The sequence below is a fragment of the Centropristis striata genome, chromosome 16 (genome assembly GCF_030273125.1).
Source record: "Centropristis striata isolate RG_2023a ecotype Rhode Island chromosome 16, C.striata_1.0, whole genome shotgun sequence".
Lineage (NCBI taxonomy): Eukaryota > Metazoa > Chordata > Actinopteri > Perciformes > Serranidae > Centropristis > Centropristis striata.
The window spans coordinates 18,563,550-18,584,099 of record NC_081532.1 but is presented as its reverse complement, the minus strand read 5'-3'; the positions used below and the strand labels follow the sequence as shown (position 1 = coordinate 18,584,099).

Below are 20,550 nucleotides of genomic sequence, written 5' to 3'. Positions count from 1 at the left end.
AGGTATCATGTTGTCATGGATCATTATGATCTAGAAATCTAAATTTGAGCACATTTCAATATTCTCAGCTACTATGATATCTCAACTCCAAATAAATCTTTATCTTACTGATACTAATATTATTGAACAGTGGCTCGACCAATTATTTCCACTGATTGTATATATATTTCTTTAACATAAACTATAAATGCATCACAAGGCCATAAACACAAATATTTAAAAATGAAATACAACTTCAGAAAGAGTATAATGTAAAAAAAAAAAAGTAAGGACTTTTAAAGGATTTGCTTTTTAAAAATATTTTTAGACCAACTCAAAGATGTATAATTGTTCTTTGTGCACAGTCTGAGTGAGCTTGTGTGGGTTAATGGGGGTGCGGGGAGGAGTAACAGGATGCTGGATGTTATCAGATCTGTTCTGCCAGGGAACTTCCTCTGATTTGATGGACAGATATTTTACATAACAGGCTCCCATCACTCATTTTACATAGCTATCATGAGGATATCATCACATGCATATATACAGATATAAAAGACTTACACACACTTCTCTCTGTGAAGAGACTTTAGCATGAAAGAGTCTCTAATAGTTCAGTTCAGTCATATTTATAAGCAGTGGTGGAGAGTGACTTCTATTCCACTACATTTGGAGGAAAATTTAACTTTTAATTCACTAGATTTATCTGAATGCTTTAGTACAAAAATGTACAGCTGAGATGATAAATGCTTTTACAGAAATTAATTAGCAACTATTTTTATTGCTTAAGCCATTTTAAAGCTATATCAATTCATGGTTTCATCATGATTTTAATTATTTTTAATGTAACTACATTTATGTAATGAAATAATATATAACAGTGACAGAGGGAGGGGCGTTATGGTTAAAGTATCAAATTTGAATACCGTAAGTCAATTCTCCTAATTACATACTTGTATTTATGTAGCTGTTTATAAGTAGCAACAAGTAGCCATATTTATAAGAAGTCATAACCACAGTGTAGCACCAAATCATAAAATTTTTATTTAACTCTTTAACTTTCATTGTCAGTTACATTCCAGTAGAAGCACACTGAGAACAGTGCAGCAGTGACCAGTTCCTGGTACAATTCAGAGCTTTCAAGTCTTTGAGTGTGAGGTGTTTTTTTTCTTTTCCTAAATGTAATGATTTCATTCTGCCTCCTATTACACAGAGTAAACTTCAAATTCAGCATTGAGTGAACTGGTCAGTGTTACATTCTCTTTCAACAAAAAAAACAAAACATTTAAAACCTGCAGATGGAAAAAGACAAAGAACAGAGGAGGGCCATCATTTAACTTCAAAACCCCAACACTGAGCAGACAAACAGTCAGGAGGTGCTGAATGTAAATACAATGGGTCATATTTGAAATATGAGAAATGATGGTAATGTGCTGACTGTGCAGTCAGCTAAGAAGCTCCTTAAATTTTAACAATACGTTCTCATGTTTTTGGTTTTTCTGTGTGACTGAACGTCACTCAGGGGGGAGTGATGTTTCAGTGATATCCTCCGAACAGAGAAGACAGGATAAAAACATTCCTGTAGGAAGGAAGAGGACAGCAAAAAAAGGGCGTGTCAAAACAGGACAGACAACATTTAGAAACAAGTCTGGGGAAATCCTTTGCACTGAACTTTCTATAGAGTTCTTGAAAACGGAAAGAAGTTGGTCAAACGAATGATTTTATTGCCAATAACTCTACAATGAGTTGAACCATATTGACTGAGCCGTAGCTGTTGCATAGTAGGATGAAGGTCGTGGTCCCTGTCTAGGCCATGTCCTCCTCGCCCTCCTCCTCAAACTCGCCCTCTTCCTCAGCAGTGGCCTCCTGGTACTGCTGGTACTCGGACACCAGGTCGTTCATGTTGCTCTCAGCCTCTGTAAACTCCATCTCGTCCATGCCCTCGCCCGTGTACCTGAAACGCACAAATACTTAGTCACATTTCGACAAAACATTAAAACAACAACAATAATAAACATTACGAAACTCTCCCCACAGTCCTGGCATCATTCTTTTTCTACCCACCAGTGGAGGAAGGCCTTGCGGCGGAACATGGCGGTGAACTGCTCTGAGATGCGTTTGAACAGCTCCTGGATGGCGGTGCTGTTGCCGATGAAGGTGGCGGCCATTTTGAGGCCACGGGGAGGAATGTCGCAGACGGCTGTCTTGACGTTGTTTGGGATCCACTCCACAAAGTAGCTGCTGTTCTTGTTCTGCACGTTCAGCATCTGCTCGTCCACTTCCTTCATGGACATGCGTCCTCGGAAGATGGCGGCCACCGTGAGGTAGCGGCCGTGGCGTGGGTCGCAGGCTGCCATCATGTTCTTGGCATCGAACATCTGCTGGGTGAGCTCGGGAACCGTCAACGCCCTAGAAAAAGAAAGACAAGTCAGTTAAGATTATTCTAAACGCATTAAATAAAACTTCAGTGTAGAAAGCACACAGCTGCCTCTGTACCTGTACTGCTGGCTGCCGCGGCTGGTCAGAGGCGCAAAGCCCGGCATGAAAAAGTGCAGCCGGGGGAAGGGCACCATGTTGACGGCCAGTTTCCTCAAATCAGCGTTGAGCTGGCCGGGGAAACGCAGACAGGTGGTCACCCCGCTCATGGTGGCTGAGACGAGGTGGTTGAGGTCTCCGTAGGTGGGCGTGGTGAGTTTCAGCGTGCGGAAGCAGATGTCATACAGGGCCTCATTATCAATGCAGTAGGTCTCATCTGTGTTCTCGACCAGCTGGTGGACGGACAGCGTGGCATTGTATGGCTCCACCACCGTGTCTGACACCTGGAGTGGAAGATCGAGGGGAAAGATGAGACAAAGGGGGAAGAGGAAACAGCATTAATTAAGCACAGAGACGCTTTGGGAGGGACAATGTTAAAATATTCTCATGTGTTTCGAACCTTGGGGGATGGCACCACGCTGAAAGTGTTCATGATGCGGTCTGGATACTCCTCTCGGATTTTGCTGATGAGCAGCGTGCCCATGCCGGAGCCGGTGCCTCCTCCCAGGGAGTGTGTGAGCTGGAAGCCCTGGAGACAGTCGCAGCTCTCGGCCTCTTTTCTCACCACATCCAGGACCGAGTCCACCAGCTCGGCTCCCTCAGTGTAGTGGCCCTTAGCCCAGTTATTACCTGCTCCACTCTGGCCTGTTATTACATGCAAATACAGAAATCTATCAGATCTGAGGAGTCAGTACCTCCTGGGTCTTCATGCAATATAACTACATCATACTTCAGAGTGCATAAGGTTTTTTTAAGATTAAACTTCAAGCACTTTCAAGGAAATTTTGTTGCACGTTAAGTCAATCTAGCTCCAGTCTGCTGGCTGTTTGGTACGAGACTCCAGGAAAAAACTAACAAATAAGGCGATGGGATCATGTAATTTAAAACATTAAAAGTTTTTTGGTTTACATGAGTGATTGTGTAGATGAAACACCAGATCATGTTAAAAATCAAGCATTTTTCAAGTAGTTCATTCAAATTCAAGCATATTATTAACCTTGAAAACACAATGTTTTTTATTTAGCATTTTCCAAACTTTCCAAGACTGAGCACATTTAAATATTCTCAGCTACTCTGATATCTATATCATCTATATGTATGAACCCTGATACTTGCACAATTAACAATTTGCCTTCAGTGGGCAGTGCACATACTGATAGTTTCTCCAACCCATGTTAAACACATCATTTGTTTAAATGTAAATTCTCACCAAAGACAAAGTTGTCTGGTCTAAAGATTTGGCCAAAGGGACCAGACCTCACAGAGTCCATTGTGCCTGGCTCCAAGTCCACCAGCACTGCACGGGGGACATACTTGCCACCTGAAACAAAAGAGGACAAATTATTGAGATATGAAAACTATTTACACACACACTGTGCTGAAAATAATACTCATTCAAAGACCTTCTAACTTTTCTTTTTTTTCCCTCGTATGCATCCGACACAAACAGGTATTCTATTACTTCCCATTGTGTAGGACACCTGTATGAAAAAGTGGTTTATGAACTACTTACTACTATTACTACTACTATATTACTTTCAGCATCATTTAACATAATGTAACGGGTTTGTTATAGTTAATAAAATAAAAAGTTTAGTTGATTAAGTTAAAAAAGAAAGAGAAAAGAAAAAAGTAGAAAAATGTGATTTTCACAAGGTACAGGGATACAGAAGGTCTTTAAAATTCACTAAGTGGTTATGATGGTTATTGGTTGTTATTTATTATAGCACATATAATTATTTATAGGAGAGGTATATGCTTATAGAGACAAAATAAATCAATATACAAGTTATTCTTTCAAAGATAAATGGTTAATGAATTAAATTATATTTTGCAGGACATATTTGGTTATAAATCACGTATATTTGTATATGGGTCAATGACATGGTCTAAACCAGTGTCAGCTGGTGTAACCACTATTTTTTCCTCATAAAAATCTGATTATATACGGGGAAAAAAATGTGAACTAAAATGAGAAAAAATACAATCCACGTTTACATTTCAACACTATGGTTTATAACATATTTTACATAATTTGTCAAAACTTTAGAATAAATGGTTGTATTTAGAATATGTCCTGCTCGATATTGACGAAATGTATAAATGTAGAAATATTTAAAAAATAAAAAATTAATTTGATGTTATTTAAAATGAAGTAATTATAAGTACAAGTCCACTTAAATACAATGTAGGTGGATGAAGTATTTAATATTTATCATTTTTTGTCATTTGTCACTGACCCATATGTATGTATATATATATATATTAACATTTATTTGTTGTTTTTTAAATTATTAATAAATAAGGAAGTCAATGGCAACTTTTTAAAAATTCTTTTGTTGATTTGTTTATTTTTGAAAAAGGTTAATTTTTCACAATAAAGATTTGAATGAAGCTAGAAAGGGCCTCAGAATACTACAGTGAGTTAAAAAGAAAGGCGCTTATTCTTGTTGGGATGAGATCATTAGGTGGATGTTTGTTGACTTGTTGCATCCTAGAGACGGTAACAGTTACTAGGTCAGGGAGTTGAGTAAGGCCCCAGACTGGTTTCTAGCGGTTTCCAGCGGGATAAGAATCCCCTACCGGATACCCACTGTTCTTACAAGACTTCCGTGTTGTATTGAATTACCTTGGCTTCAGAAATTAGCTACATTATGTAAATTATATCTTGAAAATTTTTCCCACTGAAATAAACAGTTAAAACGAATTCGAATCCCCCTTATTGAAAACATTAGACTGTTTTATATGTATTTTATCTTTATCTATTTATTTCAACTGCTCTGAATTTACAATATTTATGTTATTATTATAAGTTCCACTGTTGACTGATGATCACTAAGCATTCATCCACACTGAAAATATTTATTTTTGTAATTTTCAATCACGCATTTAAAAAAAAAAAAAAAAAAAAAAAGCAACTGCGTAGCTTAAAAACACAAAGTGATGTTAACCTGACGCCTCGTTGTAATACACGTTGATTCTCTCCAGTTGCAGGTCGCTGTCCCCATGGTATGTTCCGGACGGGTCGATGCCATGTTCGTCGCTTATCACCTCCCAGAACTAGAAAGAAAAAGAGAGAATTAAGAGTTAAACAGGCCGGCTAACTAGCATGACTTGCCCTTATTAAACCCAGCGGCCGTATGGGCAGCGAGGCTATCATTAGCGATGCTGCTAGGTAACTTAAGCTACTTCAGCTATTAGCCCGCCCAAATCAAATTTAACATTAACGGGTTTTATTACAGTTATGACTTCACTTTGAAAATTCTCTAACCTTCGCTCCAATTTGGTTTCCACACTGGCCTGCCTGCAGATGCACAATTTCCCTCATTTTGGTTGTGATTAATTAAAAACTTCACGGACGAAAAAGACAAAGTTGTTTCACTCTCGCACTCCAGCAACGGACTAAACCTGAAGGTGGGAGCATTGCCAACGGCAGCTGCCCGACGAATACGATTGGACCTACTCGATGTCAATCAAAGTACAGCAGACATCTGATTGGTCGAGAAAGTTGGTTTTGAGTTTTGGTTGGGAGCTCTGTTGCCTTAGAAACGCAAAATAGAACACAAAGCGCGTTCCCGCAGTAACTCCAGACAATCCACAGAGAATAGACTATAATCTGTGCGTGTACGCGCATGTGTGTAATATATGATAGAATTTTAATGAAAACACAACAACAACAGATTCTACAATGATTTAAATTTGTGCATGTATCTCTAATGCACAATATCTGCTGCTTAAAATAATATAGGTGAGATAGGCAACACTTTTCATCCGTGGCAACACAGGGAAACATTTTACGCACACACACACACACACACGCACACACATCTTTATTGCCATTGTACAAGTATAATGAAATGCCATAGGAGGTCACCTAGATGCAAAAGTACATATCACCAACAAAGCATATATGCAAATTTAGAAATGCTATGTAGAATACAAGCAGTGTAGGATATACTTTATAACAATACTATAACATAATAATAAGAAAAATGATATAATACACACAAAAACAGAATATAGATAAGATAAAAGTGACGATGCTGCAATATATACCTGAGTAAGGGGGAAATAATAATAATTGAATCTTTCGCCACAAGAGGGTGGTGTAGAGCCTTTTAACATACAGTAGATGAAGGCTAGATAGATAGATAGATAGATGGATCTATTATATAGCTATTTGGATATAATGTAAAATATGTTTTCTTACGTTTTTGTTATATCATATGATAGGACACATTTATAAAGTAGTTCAGTCTGTCACTCACAAGTACATTGACACTGTTTTCAATTTGTACATGAAAAAACAATAAATAAAGGTGTAAATATAAAAACAATAATACAATCACATTAGCAATGACATATAAATACTGGGGGAATTAATTACTCTCTCTTTTGTGTTGCTTTTGATTTATTTTTTATTTTTTTATTTCATTTTAGTAAACCGGTAGTTACGTGACGTCATGTTCCTGCGACTGTTTACATGCGACAGTCCATCATGGCTCTGTTTCCAGCTTTTGCAGAAGTAGAGAGTAACAAAGTTGAAGATTCGTCCCAAGGTGATCACTCCTTCTTGTAGCATTTGTTTTAAAATGGACTGTTAGTCGCCTCAACTCCCTGTTGTCGTTGTATTGAAAAGATAACCTGTTGAACTACGATTTAAGCTAGCTGATATTAGCTGTACGAATGACAGAGCTTAGCGTTAGCTTACTTTCTGTCAATTTGTTTACTTCTGAAAGACAGTATACCGTCTGACCATGTTGGCCACGTATATAATGCAAGTGTCAAAGCAAAGGGACGTTAGCAACGATGCATGTTGTGTTGTAAATCAATATAAGTTAGCTTTGGAACTAGTTAAAAAAATATACCAAAATAGCCTCTTTAACACGTGTGGATATCATAGAACTTGCCTCTGTTTTGGGAAATAAGTGCGCACAAAGTACTAATATGGTAAATCAAAAATGTATTCATAAGTTTTTGAATAGTTGTATACTGCATTAATTATGTATGATTATCACAAAATCCGTTACAACTGTGATACTACACTGCATGCAAACACTAGGAATTGAGTGTAGCTCACCATCATGATCTGTGGATCGTAGACTAATAGTTGACTAATTTCGATTAACAGAAAAATAATTACTAATTTGATTAATTTATATAATTTATTATGCTCATCATTAAAGTATTTTTTATGCAATAATTGCAGAAAATGCTGTTTTCAGGCTCTAAAATATCAAGAGTTCTAGCTTTTTTCTGATTTATATCATATTAAACTGAATACCTTTAGGATTTGGACAGACAAAGCAAGACTTTACAAGACATCAGACCTTGGAATTTGTGAAACTGGGATGGGCATTTGTATAATGATGTATAATAATAATAATGATGTATGTAATAATGTATAATAATAATCCACAGATTAAAATTGAAAATAAAAGTTAGTTGCAGCCTGAAATAATATTCCCTTTTTCCTATTCTTTCCTTTTAGGACTAGACTGGCTGAAAAATAAGAGTTTTCAGCCTTCAGATGCCCTCTCTCTTCACAGTCGATTTTTGGGGAAGACCAGTGAGAGGCCGAACGAGAAGGAATCAAGGTACAGATCAAAAACAACAACAAAAATTATTTGATTTCATACACAGTACTGGACATTCTACTGTACATGCGACATGCACACTGACATGCAACTTTGTGGTTTGTAGCATCTTTTAAATTTCCTCTTAATAGTTTCCCCCTTTTTTGGTTGCTTCTTCGCCATTGATTTATTCCAGTTATGATCTTTTTAGTTTATCCATTTTTCCATTTCTATTTTCTTATTTTTCTTACTTGCAACTATTTTCCTACACTGTGAAGCATCCCTGTTTAGAAAATTGCTAAATGAAGATATTTGTTATCACTTTTCTAGTAAAAGTATTGAATTTACTGCAAAATGAGAATGATTAAAAATCAATATTGCTTGAGGAACTTAATAGGTTCTTTGCATGTGACTGTCATTAAAGTTGAGTTCATTTTATAATCCTCAGTGTAGGCAGAGAGGTGAGCTCTGCAGAGGAGGAGGAAGAGGGTAATGTGCCACCCAAAAAGAAGAAAAAGAAGAGTGAAAAGAAGAGGAAAAAGAAGAAAAAACATAAAAAGAAGAGCGGGAGATATTCGGACAGCAGTGGGTCCGACTCTGGAATCATTTTTCCCAGTGACCTTAAAAAAGAGCAGGAGGCAAAGAGGTATAAACACACTATTCTATATCATACACGCTTACACTCTCAATCTTATACACAACAGCTCTGGCTGACTTCTGCTCTGTTTTTATGGTTTGTGTGTGTGTGCATCCATGCAGTCCCCAGGCTGCTCCATTAGCAAGTTGTTTCTCCTGGTTGGACGATCTCCAGTCGCCCACAGAGCAGCCGTTCTGTGTGGACCGTAAAGCAGACCCAGCCAACTGGACGTACAAGTCCCTGTACAGAGGAGACGTAGCCAGGTAACACATAATACATCCATAGGCACACACACAGGCAAACTTACACTGTGCACCCTAAAAGATAACGTTGAAAGTCTCTGTGTGTTGCAGGTATAGGAGGAAAGGCAGCTCGTCTCTGGGACTGGACCGCTGCAGACAGGCAGTCAGCTGGGAGGAGTCAGAGTCAAATAAGAAACAGAAAGGTGGAGACAAAAAGAAAGCAGCAGACAGATACTTCTCTTCAGCCAGTCGCCAGCTGCTAAAGTCCGAGCCCCCTGTTTCTACATTACCTACAATTCCTGATGGTGGTGTTGCTGTCAGCTCCACCTCCTTCCTCCTGCTGGGTGACAATGAGGAGAACAAAGAAGGAGAAACAGGTAAGAGATTTAGCTACAATAGGAGTGTGGGAGGATAAGACTAAAAAATAAAGCAAAAAATGCAGCTGCTGTTGGTGTAACATCATGAGAAATGTATCGTGTGGTGACTCAGGTGACAGAGTGAAGACTTCATCAGTAAATCCTCTCGGTGTGTACGACGCCTCCACCGCCCTGTGGCTGCAGGGGAAGGGACAGCCGGAGCAGACAGAGAAGCAGAAGCAGGACGGACAAACGGGGCCGCTTCTGTGTGGAAGGACTGAAGAGTTTAACAGGCGGCTCAGAGAGCAACCAGCAGACACACAGCTGTGGATACAGTTCATACGATACCAGGTATGAAAGCCTATAAAGACTACAGCTTTCTGTGAAAGAAGACAACAACATTGCTACAATTCTACAATGTCATTTAGCAGACGCTTTTATCCAAAGCGAGGTACAAATGAGAGTTAATACAATCCAAGCAAGTTACTGCACTTTTTTTTTGCTTTTCTGTTAGAACCTTTCACAGCAATGCAAAACCAGAGTACAGAAACTGCATTTTGGGGCTCAAATGTCAAATAAATCGTCGTGATTTTTTAGCATAAAAATTACATCATCAATACATGTAGAAATAAGTGTCATATCACTTACCTACCTATAACCAATTTTGCTGACCAGTTAAAAAACATTAAAAAACTTTAAAGCAGTTTTTCTCAGTCTTACTCTTTGCATAGTTACTGCAGTTAGGCAGTAACAATAAGTATAGCACAATAACATCTAATTTAATGCGTTGAAGTGAAATTATCATTATCTTGTTTTTTTATTGCATTTAAATATGTAATTAACCACCACTGTAAGGTGCTGAAAAATTGGTGATGTTCCTTGAAAACGCTTAAATCTGACTTAAAAGGTTTAGGAACCCTGAAACGAAGACAAAAATACTAATCTAAGTTTGAGTTAATCATCAGATGAATAATTTATCTGAATTCCTTCTGTTTATTGCACTTCAACATTTAATTCATTCCTCAAGTTGTTTCTTGTTTCAGCATTACTTCTAATTTTCTCATCCCCTCTCCTCTAGGATGAGCTGTGTACAACAGCATTTGGAGGCGAGGAGGAGCCACAAGGCAGCGATTTGGCCGAGCGCCGTAAGTCGTCGTACAGAGCCGTCCTGGAGAAAAAGCTGAGCATCGCAGAGCGTGCAGTGGCTGCCAACCACGGCTGCATAGCTCTGCAGCTGGAGAGGCTCCGTATTTGCCAGGAGCTCTGGGAGCCCTCACTTCTGGCTAAAGAATGGAAGAAACTGGTCAGTCTCCACTCTTTATGTCTACTCAGTATTTTGACTACAGCTGTGGCTTATATTTTGCCGTTGAAAGGGTGAAAAATTGTCTGTGTTCTAACATATATTGTTCTTATATATCACTTAATATATTATATTACGTACTAAATGTGCCCTTCTGTTACTGAACAAAGCTGACGTATGAACATGAGTGTACTTTGTAATCCTTCCACCACTGTTAACTTGTGTTTTATCTGTTGTATTTCAGGTGTTCCTCCACCCAAACAGTGCCCCCTTGTGGAGGGAGTATCTGCTCTTCACCCAGAGCTATTTCAGCAACTTCACCGTGTCTAGGGTCAACTCTGCGTACGGGAAGTGTCTGAGCACGCTCAGCGCGGTGCGAGATGGCAGCATGGTCTCTCACCCTGCCCTGCCAGGACTTGAGGAGGATATGTTGGGTAACAGAGATTTTGTTTAGCCTTTACTTATCCAGTGTTTTACTCTGAGAGATTAGTGGATAACAGCCTACTTACTTCTGTCACAAGGAAATCACGCTACTTGCATCATATTCTTATTTATTTGAATACCAAAACGTTTTGTTTATATGTACAGCGCTTATTGGAAGTTGTTTCTGGTTTTCTTTTCTTTATACACAGATATCTTCACCCAGCAGTGCCATTTCCTGCGTCAGGCTGGTCACTCAGAGAAGGCAATCTCTCTGTTTCAGGCCATGATTGACTTCACTTTCTACAAACCTGACAGTGTACTAAAACTGTCAACGAAGCAGCAGGTAAACACACACACACACACACACACACACATTAAACCTCAACGACAGTACACCTAATCCTAACTCATATCATATAAATGTCTTTCCTGATTATAAATCCTTAATGCTATATAAATACTGTGATTGTATCTAAAAGCTCAATCCATGTAGAAAAACATACAGCCTATATTCAGAAACTGTGCCTTTTAAATGAGGCGTCAGAACTTTCTTAAAGTTGTGATATCACAACCATGATATATATATGTGTATTCAATTATATTTATTATTTTATATATTTAATTATAATTTAAATTGTAAATTTAAACCCACGCCTTATAATTGATATTGACTGTGAGCCCAAATTAGAACCTATTAATACAATGAAAAGGAATAGTTCGACATTTTAGGGAATACACTTATTTACATTTACAATATCATTATCCTTCCAGTTAAGTTATGTTTTGTGTCTGTATGCAGATTGAGTTCTTCGAGCCGTTCTGGGACAGTGGGGAGGAGCGGGTCGGAGAGTTGGGGGCCAGAGGTTGGAAAGCCTGGATGCTCCAACAAGAGCGAGGAGGGTGGCTGCAGCCCAGTGCAGGTAAAACACACAGACATCTTTTTACATAGACCATATACAACATAGGCGTAGTCTTTGTCAAGTCACCCAAATTTTTCTGAAGAGCCACTGTGGGGAATTGGTGGCTCCGGCCATCGCCATCTTGGCAGTGCCTGACTCTGCCTCACTCCCAGCGAATCCAGAAATGAGCAAAGATGTGGAGAGTGGGTTGACGGCATCCACCTGTCACTCAAAGCAGCTTAGCCCTTAATGATGCATAACTAAAGCCTTAATTTAAATTTAAATGGGTGAGATATATGAAAATTCAACCACAAAATGTTGTAATGAAGGAGCAAATTAGCTATAGAATCAGAATCAGAAAGCCTTTATTGTCATTGCACAGGGTAGTATAACAAAATTCGCCATCAACCCGTCCAAAACGTATAAACCCACACAAACAATATGACAGAGGTGAACAGGACAGGAAGACGGAGATGAAGAGAAAGAAATACAGCACAACGTGAGGGGAGGAAAAAACTATGAAAAAAAACTCACTCAAAGACCTTGAGTCAGGGCTGTTTGGAGGGAGGTCAGATAAGACTGGAATTTGGGCTGTAGGCGAAAGTGGCAGCAATTTTCTGCTACTCATCTTGTCGATAATGTCCATATTGGTCTCTGGATCGATCCATTTGCTTTTCCAGGGCTGTCAGTTGCTCCTTGATTTCATCCAAAGTGCGGTTTGTGACCACAGTCTGAGTTCCGACAGCTCTGCCCATCGTATCAATCATCATGGGCAGCCTTATGGGGCTTTGAGCTGTCACCGTTTTCTGTGTATCTCGATAAACAAGAGCAAAGCCTTATCCAATCAGCAAAAGCCCTGTTATCAAGGTTTCGAATAGATAGAGATCTTCTATGTCCTCCATGGAGAGAGCCACCAGGCACACAACACGCCACTTCTCCCACGTGTCCATCGTGTAGCCAGCTGCAAACGTCCCGTCAGAGCAGGAGGGTTCCCCCGAACCCCGGCTTCTCATCGAGAAGATTGTGTTAATTGCGTTGAGAGACCAGTTAATCAAATCCATGATTTTTTTAGTTCTGAGAGCAGCGAGCGTCTTCCAAAGTAAGACAGAAGACAAGATGAGACAAGAGGAGCAAAGAAGGAAAACGCACAGAGGGAGAGAGGGAAAAAAGTGCGACCGCCTCCTTAGAGAGCCAGAGAAAAAGGCATATAGAGACCAAAACTGTTCTTTGTGCGAGGCTCTAAACATGTTAACTGCAGTAAAGTTAGGCATTTTAACATGGGAGTCACTCACTTTTGGAGCTGGCCTCAAGTGGCCATTGGCTCCATTTTTCAACCTCTTGTCTTGATAACAAAATGAGACAGGCTTTACTTTATACAGTGGAATAATGTCTACTGATTTGTACGTAGAGGAAGAAGAAGAGGAGGAAGAGGAGGATGAGGAGGTGAAGGATCGGAGTCAGCCCAGATGGACCGTCTGGTTGGATGTAGAGCCGTCTCGTGAATTAGCTCACTGGCTGCCGTGGAGGCCTGACAAAGCCAAGGGCCAATCAGAAGAGGACTGTGAGGACCCGGACAGACAGGTGATGTGGAGTGTCATTGCCACGCCATTCTCATGTTAAAATGAAGCCATTATATGGGTGTGACCACTTTGTTTGACTTCTTCGTCTTTCTCTCCAACTGCAGGTGTTGTTTGATGACATCGGCTCGTCCCTAATTTGTCTGTCATCGCCAGAGCTTCATCTCCGTTTCCTTCTCCGCTTCTTGTCCTTCCTGGGACTGCCCGTGGACTCTGTGCTCTCTGCTGCCCCCTGTCAGCCCGGCCTGCTGCTGGAGAGCCTTTCTCTGCTTACGCAGGGTAAAAATGACAGCTAAATACAAACTACACTGTAAAAAAGTTATTTTCCAGAAATGTACTGTATCATTTTACAGTTTTTTTCTGCAAAAGATAAATTATTTATAAATTAATGTTGAAAGCGGTAAATTAATATAATGGGACATTATAGATTTTTTTTTTTTACATTCTATTGCTAATTGGTCTTGAATGTTAAATTTCAGTGAATTATATGCGAAAAATACACATCATATTGCTGAATGTAAAATAAAGGCAACTTTATGTTTTTTAACAGTAAAACTTAATTTACATTATTATATTGACATTAATTTATTGTAAAAAGAAATGTATAAAGAAATAGTAAAAAAAATACAGTAAAAAGTCTGGCAGCAAAAGTTGTCAAACTCCGTCATATTTTCTTAAATTTAAAAAAAAATCAAACGTTATTGTACAGATATATATTTTTAAAATAAAGATATTTTCTGTATATTATCCATATTTGTAAAGGAGTTTTTGTTAAATAAGTAACTTAACTATAAGAGTAAGTGACTTGTTACCGTTTTAAAAAAAAACTTTTTTTAATGATGAAGCTAGTTTTTATTATTACCAACTTGAAGTATATCATTGCTTTATGTCACACCCTAGGTAATGAAATCAGGCGACCTCTGACCTCCTACGACCTGCCTGACCCCGGGATTAACCCTGTAGGTCACATGACCACTCTTCAGGGAACACGGAAGTGGGTGGGGCTTGGGAAGCATGGCGAGAGGTTTGTCACCAATGTGTTGAATATGGTCCAACCTGTCCTCCCGGCCCATCACCGCGCCGCCCTGTCACTCAGCCTGATGCAGTATGAGAAACTAAAGGTAGGAGTCTGTTAATCTGATGCAAAACTAAAAAAAATAGCCTTTAGGTCAACCTGGTTTCAACTCTAGTCTCACCTTTGCACTTGTGTGTGTGTGTGTGTGTGTGTGTGTGTGTGTGTGTGTATCAGGTGTTGCGCTGCTTGCGTGGCGGCCACAAAAAGCGCCTCCGCTCTCAGGGAAAGAGCAGCAAGCGAGTTGCCAAGCAGCTGCTCAAAGAACCTGACAACCGATCGTCGTTGGTGCTGTGGCGGGAGTACGCCCACCTGGAGTGGACGCTGGGTAACCTTGACGAGGCTCGGAAAGTCTTCTCCACGGCCACAGCGATAGGGGGAACCAAAGGGCTGAAGTGCCCCACCCTCTGTGAGCTGTGTCTGCTGTGGGCCCAGCTAGAAGTGGAGGATGGGCCAAGTGTGCGAGCGGGAGGACCAACGGATGTCACTGCGTCCCCGGCCATTTGTGTGCTAACCAGGCTCGCAGAAGGAACCTCCTCATCCTCCCAGCCCCTCTCTCCGGTTTCCATCCTGAAAGCGAGGAAGTCGTATGAACAGGCTCTGTCTGCAGGCTTGTCATCCCTGGACCAGAACCCTCAGGTCAACAGAAAAGGTGTGTTTCTGAAGAAGGTGCCACTCGTGTCTTATAAAAGTCCCCATATCAGTGGTTTGCATGTTCAGCCCATTTGCTACTGTTCACTACTGCTGGACATTTTTCCAAACAAACCATTTGTTCAGATTCATGAGTGCGTATTTATCAACTTTTACAGCATGAAAATATGCTTGCAGAGGCTTGAAACTTGTGCAAAATGTGTAATCCATTGTATTTAGTTATAGTTGTCCTTCAATCAATGCAAACCCTATTGGAGTCTTTTAAGGTAGTGCGAGGTATACAGTTCATGATTCAAACAGCAAGTTAAAAATCACCCGTAGGTGTTACCATCTTAATTAAAACTAGTTACGTGAGACATCGTTAATAGAAAGTATAATAAAGTATGTAAACATATTTAAATAGAAACCCAAATAATAAAGTAAGAACTTCAAAATGAGAGTAATAGGTCCACTTTATTGTAAACCTGTGCTTTTCCCACTATAATAATCATCATCATTATCATCATCATCATCATCATCATCATCCCTAGCCAAGTGGCCATAAGTGCATTATGATGTTTTTCACCAGTTATTTCCATTTTGATCGATCTTCTGCAGTTCTTGTTGCATTATATGATGTCATATTCGTCCAACTTGCAATATTTCGATTCCATCCTGCGTTAACCCGGGCCATGACCGATCCGGTATGTGGTTGTCTAGTGTAATCATCATCATAAGTGTTTCAGTTCATAAGATGGAAGTAAAAATATAAATAATAAAAAGTTAGCAAGGTTGCATAAAATCAGTACTAAAAAGTGCAGCAGGGAGAAAGTGCTTCATATTTAACAGACATAAAATGAACATATTAAATCATAACAGGTCTGAATGTCTCCTGTTAGAAAAATGTCCAACTTTCATTAACTTGATGTAATCTCATCGTTCCACCAGCAGGTCAAGAGGACTTACAAGGGGAAAGGTTTAAGCTGAAAGGCCTGACAGGCTGCTACGCTCTGTTCCAGTACCTCACCATGGGCATCCAAGCAGCTAACGCCGTCTACAGCCAGGCTAGAGAGAAGATGGAGGAACACAAGCTGACCCTTGACAAGCAGCTTAACAGTAACGAGGAAGCCAAGCTTGCTCGCGCTGATGCCAGTCAGTCCCCGGCTGAGTCCAGCTATCCCAGCATGCACTGTGTCAGCAGGTTAGCAACTGAGTGTGAGGCCTTAGCAGTGCAGCAGACGGCGTTGCTTCGGTACCACAACAGCATCAGTGTGTTTCCACTGGCCACACTGAGACAGACGCTGACCTCTGCCCTCTCCACCTGGCCTAGCAGCGCCCCCCTCTGGAGCATATATGTACAGGTAAACTATAGGGGTGTTCCGCTACATCCATATACAGGTGCATCTCAATACATTAGAATATCATGGAGAAGTCCATTTCAAGTCAAATAGCCCCAAACAAGTATTGAGTGCATGTAGATGGACATACTTTTCAGAGGACAAAATTTCCATATTTAACATACTGTTTTTTAAAATTGGTCTTTTGTAATATTTTTTTTTTTAGAGACACTGAATTTAGGTCTTCATCAAATGTAAGCCATGATCATTATAATTAGAAGAAATTGAATAAATTAAGACATGAAATGTTTCATTTGGTGTGTAATGGATCTATATAATGTGTTATTTCCACTTTTTAAATTAAATTATTGACATTAATAAACTTTTCTATGATATTTTAATTTATTGAGATGCACCTTTAGATCGATCGGTTCATACGTGAATGATCCAACTGCATCAATGCAATGCACAGACATCGATGCATATGGCCTTCTTTTTTTCATGATTGATAGTTTGTTTTAAAGACATACAAATCAATTGCTCCTGTTCAACTATTCATTTGGAATTATCACATCTAGATGTGTTTTTTCACAGCTCTTTGTGCGCTTGTGTATTTTTTATGTTTATTTTGTTTGTTTTCAGGTGGAGAACCGTTACCACAGTGCTGGTCGGGCACGTCGCTTTTTCCACTCCGTCACCAGGGACAGCAGCAGTGTGGTGCCACGCCTCTTTGCCATTGTTGCTGAACAACAAAGGAAGCAGCTGGTGGACGCTGCTCAGAGGTGAGAGCAGAGAGGATGATGGGATGTATGGAAATAAGCATCATAACTTCAAAAGATGTAATCAGGGCTTCATGATCATAGTTCCTTTATTCTTTCTTTTTTTCTGAGTGATAAGCCAAGAAAAAAAAATTAATATACAAATAGTTTCTATCAAAGTTTCCATTATTAACATCACCCATTAATAATTGTACATATTTTCATGGTCTTTATCAGTGGTGGAATGTAACTAAGTACATTTACTCAAGTACAATTTTGAGATACTGGAGTATTTCCATTTTTTTGAAACTTTATATTTCTATTCCACTACATTTTGAGGCATATATTGTACTTTTTGCTCCACTACATTTAGCTGCCAGCTTTAGGTACTTTTCAGGTCAAGATTCAACATAAAAAACATGAATGCAGGACGTTTACTTGTAGTGGCTTTACAGTGTGGTATCAGTACTTTAACTTAAGTAAGGGATCTAAATACTTTTTCTACCACTGGTCTTTTTAGGTCTTGTTGCCATGATGCAGCCTTGCCCATCCTGCCAGAGAACGGCCTCAGCCACCGGATCCGTGGACTGTTTGAAAGCGCCATAGCATCAGAGATGGGTTCTCACTGTCCTTTACTTTGGAGGATGTACATGCACTTCCTGGTGAGACAGCAAATAAAACTCATGTTTAATATGTTTAATGTCCTTTGGAGGACACGCTCACTCTGAATTTCCTACAGATTAAAAGAAGTTTAAGCATAGTGAGACACAGAGTACAAATTCCTGCATTTTTCCCTGCAGAAATTGTTGGAAAAAAAACACAAATTTAGCATCTAGCATGAAGAATAACTTAAAAGAAAGCAAATTCCAACACAAGCATGCACTTTAGGAATAATTGGAAACGCCTACTGTGGCTTTAAGATCACATTCTGCTCTCTGTGTTATTCTGCTTGTTAATCTCCGACCTTAGAGTGCTACTTATTTTTTCTCATATTCCAAATATTGACTTGGAGATAGAAGTATAAGAACTAACACACACAGTAAGACCAGCCTATACAGACTTACATTGTGTAATTTGCACATTTGGATATACAAATATTGACTTGTCAGTAAAGCCTTATGTCTGTGCCGCGTGTATGTAATGTGCTTACATGTGCAGGTGTCTGAGGGGAAGGTGGATAAAGCCACTGGTATTTTCTACAAGGCCTTACAGAATATTCCCTGGGCTAAGGTGAGCTACAGACATAAAACAGTTGACCTCTGTCTACTTCATTTGTAAATTGGACATACTGGAAATGATTTGTCTCGCTCTTTCTCTTCGTGTTTGTATGTCATTTTGCATTTATGGAAATGTGTGTGATCAGGGTTTGTACATGGACGCAGTGCAGCTGTTCCCCGAGCATCTGCAGGAGTTTGTGGATCTGATGACAGAGAAAGAACTCCGAGTCAGACTGCCTTTAGAAGAACTGGATATACTGCTGGAGGACTGAACACACACATCTCATTCAAGAACTGAGTTTGCTTTACTGGCAATATGCCAGTGTCAACACACAAACTTTCACACACATAGCTGCCGTATTAAACAGTGGAGTTGCAGTGATCTTATGGGCGAGGAGCCATCCTTTGTACATATTGTCCAATGCTTTATTTTCACAACAAAGAATCACTAGGACTGTGTTTTACTACGAGACACTGTTAATAAATATATGATTCTCATTCATGTGGTTTCTTTATGCATGGTTTATGCACACTAAAATTAAGGGCCTGTGTTTCAAGTATCAGTATCATGAGACTAATGGGGGAAAATGTAAACAAAGCTGAAATAACTGGGAAACTGTGACATTAAACCATCAAATATTGTATTAAATGATCAAATATTAGCTCCAAACTTGTTCATAATACTTGGGACACCCCAAGACTTGAGTTAAAAGACTTCAGATGATGTTAAGGTTAAATGATATTGTACCCCTGGACCTCAGTGAAAGACAATCTTACCCAGATGCCAAGAATAGAAATAGATCAGACTGGCAGTGTCAAGTTCAGAAAGTTGTAACTATCTGTGAGGTGATTTTTTTCAAGTGAGTTCTCTCTTAGTTATATTCGATTTAACAAAATGAAACTCCTCTGCCACGGACATTAAGAAAACTTTTTTTTGTTTATGATCTCACCTTTAAGAATAACATTTTAAACAGGGAATTTAGTCTAATTTTAAGTATACTTGTTAGCAGTACGTTTTATTTATTCACTGTCAACCTCACCTGTGAATTGTCTGAAAGTTTTGACCTGACCTGGCTGTTCGTATATTACTCATAAAATACAGTATTATGTACACAGTAGCGGTGGAGTCGCTCCCTCCTGCCATCGTTGCCGCGCCGTGGTTTGACGCATTGCAGATCCGCCCTGGCCAATCAGTGGCCTCTGTACAGTGTGCAGAATATTGCGGGTCTGCGATGTCCAATCAGACGCCGCCTCTCAAACACAAAACCTCAACTTCCCCAGCGCCGTAAGCAGCGAATATATCCTTCCGCCTGCATAAAAGTCTGTGTAACACAAACTAGTCCGTCACTTTCGACAGATTTAAAAACTAGAAAATAAATAAGATAAATTCCTAAAATGTATCTTTAAGGGTAAACGATCATTATTATGGAAAAAAAAGTTGTTGTTTTTTTAAATTCCCAGACATAATTGACCTAATAATGATCATCTACAAAAACACCTACCCCATTGCAGTGTAATGTTATGTGAAATGGGTCAAAGTAAAAAATGTTTGATCTGAAATTACAATATTATAGGATGTAGTAATATTACAACAATTACACGTTCATTTATGCCTACATAACACATACAAATAAATGTAGACACTTGTTTCTCTTAATCTCTGATTACATATCATGCATGCAAATTTGTTATAGAATGTGCATCACTTCACGACTATATTAATTAAAACAGGTCCTGCTTTATTAGCTATTATTTGGGCATGTCTTGTAGAGGGACCTTGTCTCAATAGTTTTGTTGGCTTTGTGCATATTCCTTCTAAAACGGTATTCAATCACATTGGAATAAAATAACAAGAACTACTCCAGCATAGTAGTGCAGGCTCTGTTCCTAATGAGAAGCGACATAGTACTTAGGCTACACATTACACAGAAGGAATTAGATTAGGTGTCTCGCCCAGTGGTCCCTTAAGAAGTTAATTCAGTTTTACACAGCATGTAAACCTTTAACATTTTATA

The 20,550-nt window shown here is 39.3% G+C and overlaps 2 protein-coding genes across 2 annotated transcripts; one reads left to right on the top strand and one right to left on the bottom strand.

The window, feature by feature from the left end:
• Nucleotides 1-997: 997 nt before the first annotated feature.
• On the bottom strand, nt 998-5,936 carry LOC131988722 (tubulin beta-4B chain). The gene is made up of 7 exons (XM_059353949.1): nt 5,783-5,936; nt 5,463-5,571; nt 3,722-3,832; nt 2,912-3,156; nt 2,473-2,795; nt 2,041-2,385; nt 998-1,930 (listed from the first exon to the last, which is right to left on the bottom strand). The coding sequence occupies exons 1-7, from the start codon at nt 5,837-5,839 to the stop codon at nt 1,783-1,785; spliced, it is 1,338 nt and encodes a 445-aa protein (XP_059209932.1). The 5' UTR covers nt 5,840-5,936; the 3' UTR covers nt 998-1,782.
• Nucleotides 5,937-6,232: 296 nt separating this feature from the next.
• nrde2 (NRDE-2, necessary for RNA interference, domain containing) lies at nt 6,233-19,035 on the top strand. The gene is made up of 20 exons (XM_059352536.1): nt 6,233-6,259; nt 6,952-7,070; nt 8,003-8,108; nt 8,536-8,733; nt 8,847-8,987; nt 9,078-9,343; nt 9,456-9,673; nt 10,401-10,625; nt 10,867-11,056; nt 11,255-11,388; nt 11,845-11,965; nt 13,353-13,525; nt 13,629-13,800; nt 14,422-14,642; nt 14,771-15,245; nt 16,172-16,584; nt 17,203-17,342; nt 17,839-17,980; nt 18,477-18,548; nt 18,682-19,035. The coding sequence occupies exons 2-20, from the start codon at nt 6,995-6,997 to the stop codon at nt 18,805-18,807; spliced, it is 3,609 nt and encodes a 1,202-aa protein (XP_059208519.1). The 5' UTR covers nt 6,233-6,259; nt 6,952-6,994; the 3' UTR covers nt 18,808-19,035.
• The last annotated feature ends 1,515 nt before the right edge of the window (nt 19,036-20,550 follow it).

Excerpts from the sequence above, each read along its gene's own strand:
- LOC131988722 (XM_059353949.1), bottom strand. The coding sequence starts at position 5,839 with ATGAGGGAAATTGTGCATCTGCAGGCAGGCCAGTGTGGAAACCAAATT. Across the intron at positions 3,833-5,462 it reads GTATTACAACGAGGCGTCAG|GTGGCAAGTATGTCCCCCGT; the intron begins GTTAACATCACT and ends CTTTTGTTTCAG. Across the intron at positions 3,157-3,721 it reads ACCAGACAACTTTGTCTTTG|GCCAGAGTGGAGCAGGTAAT; the intron begins GTGAGAATTTAC and ends ATGTAATAACAG.
- nrde2 (XM_059352536.1), top strand. The coding sequence starts at position 6,995 with ATGCGACAGTCCATCATGGCTCTGTTTCCAGCTTTTGCAGAAGTAGAG. Across the intron at positions 7,071-8,002 it reads AGTTGAAGATTCGTCCCAAG|GACTAGACTGGCTGAAAAAT; the intron begins GTGATCACTCCT and ends CTTTCCTTTTAG. Across the intron at positions 17,343-17,838 it reads CTGGTGGACGCTGCTCAGAG|GTCTTGTTGCCATGATGCAG; the intron begins GTGAGAGCAGAG and ends TGGTCTTTTTAG.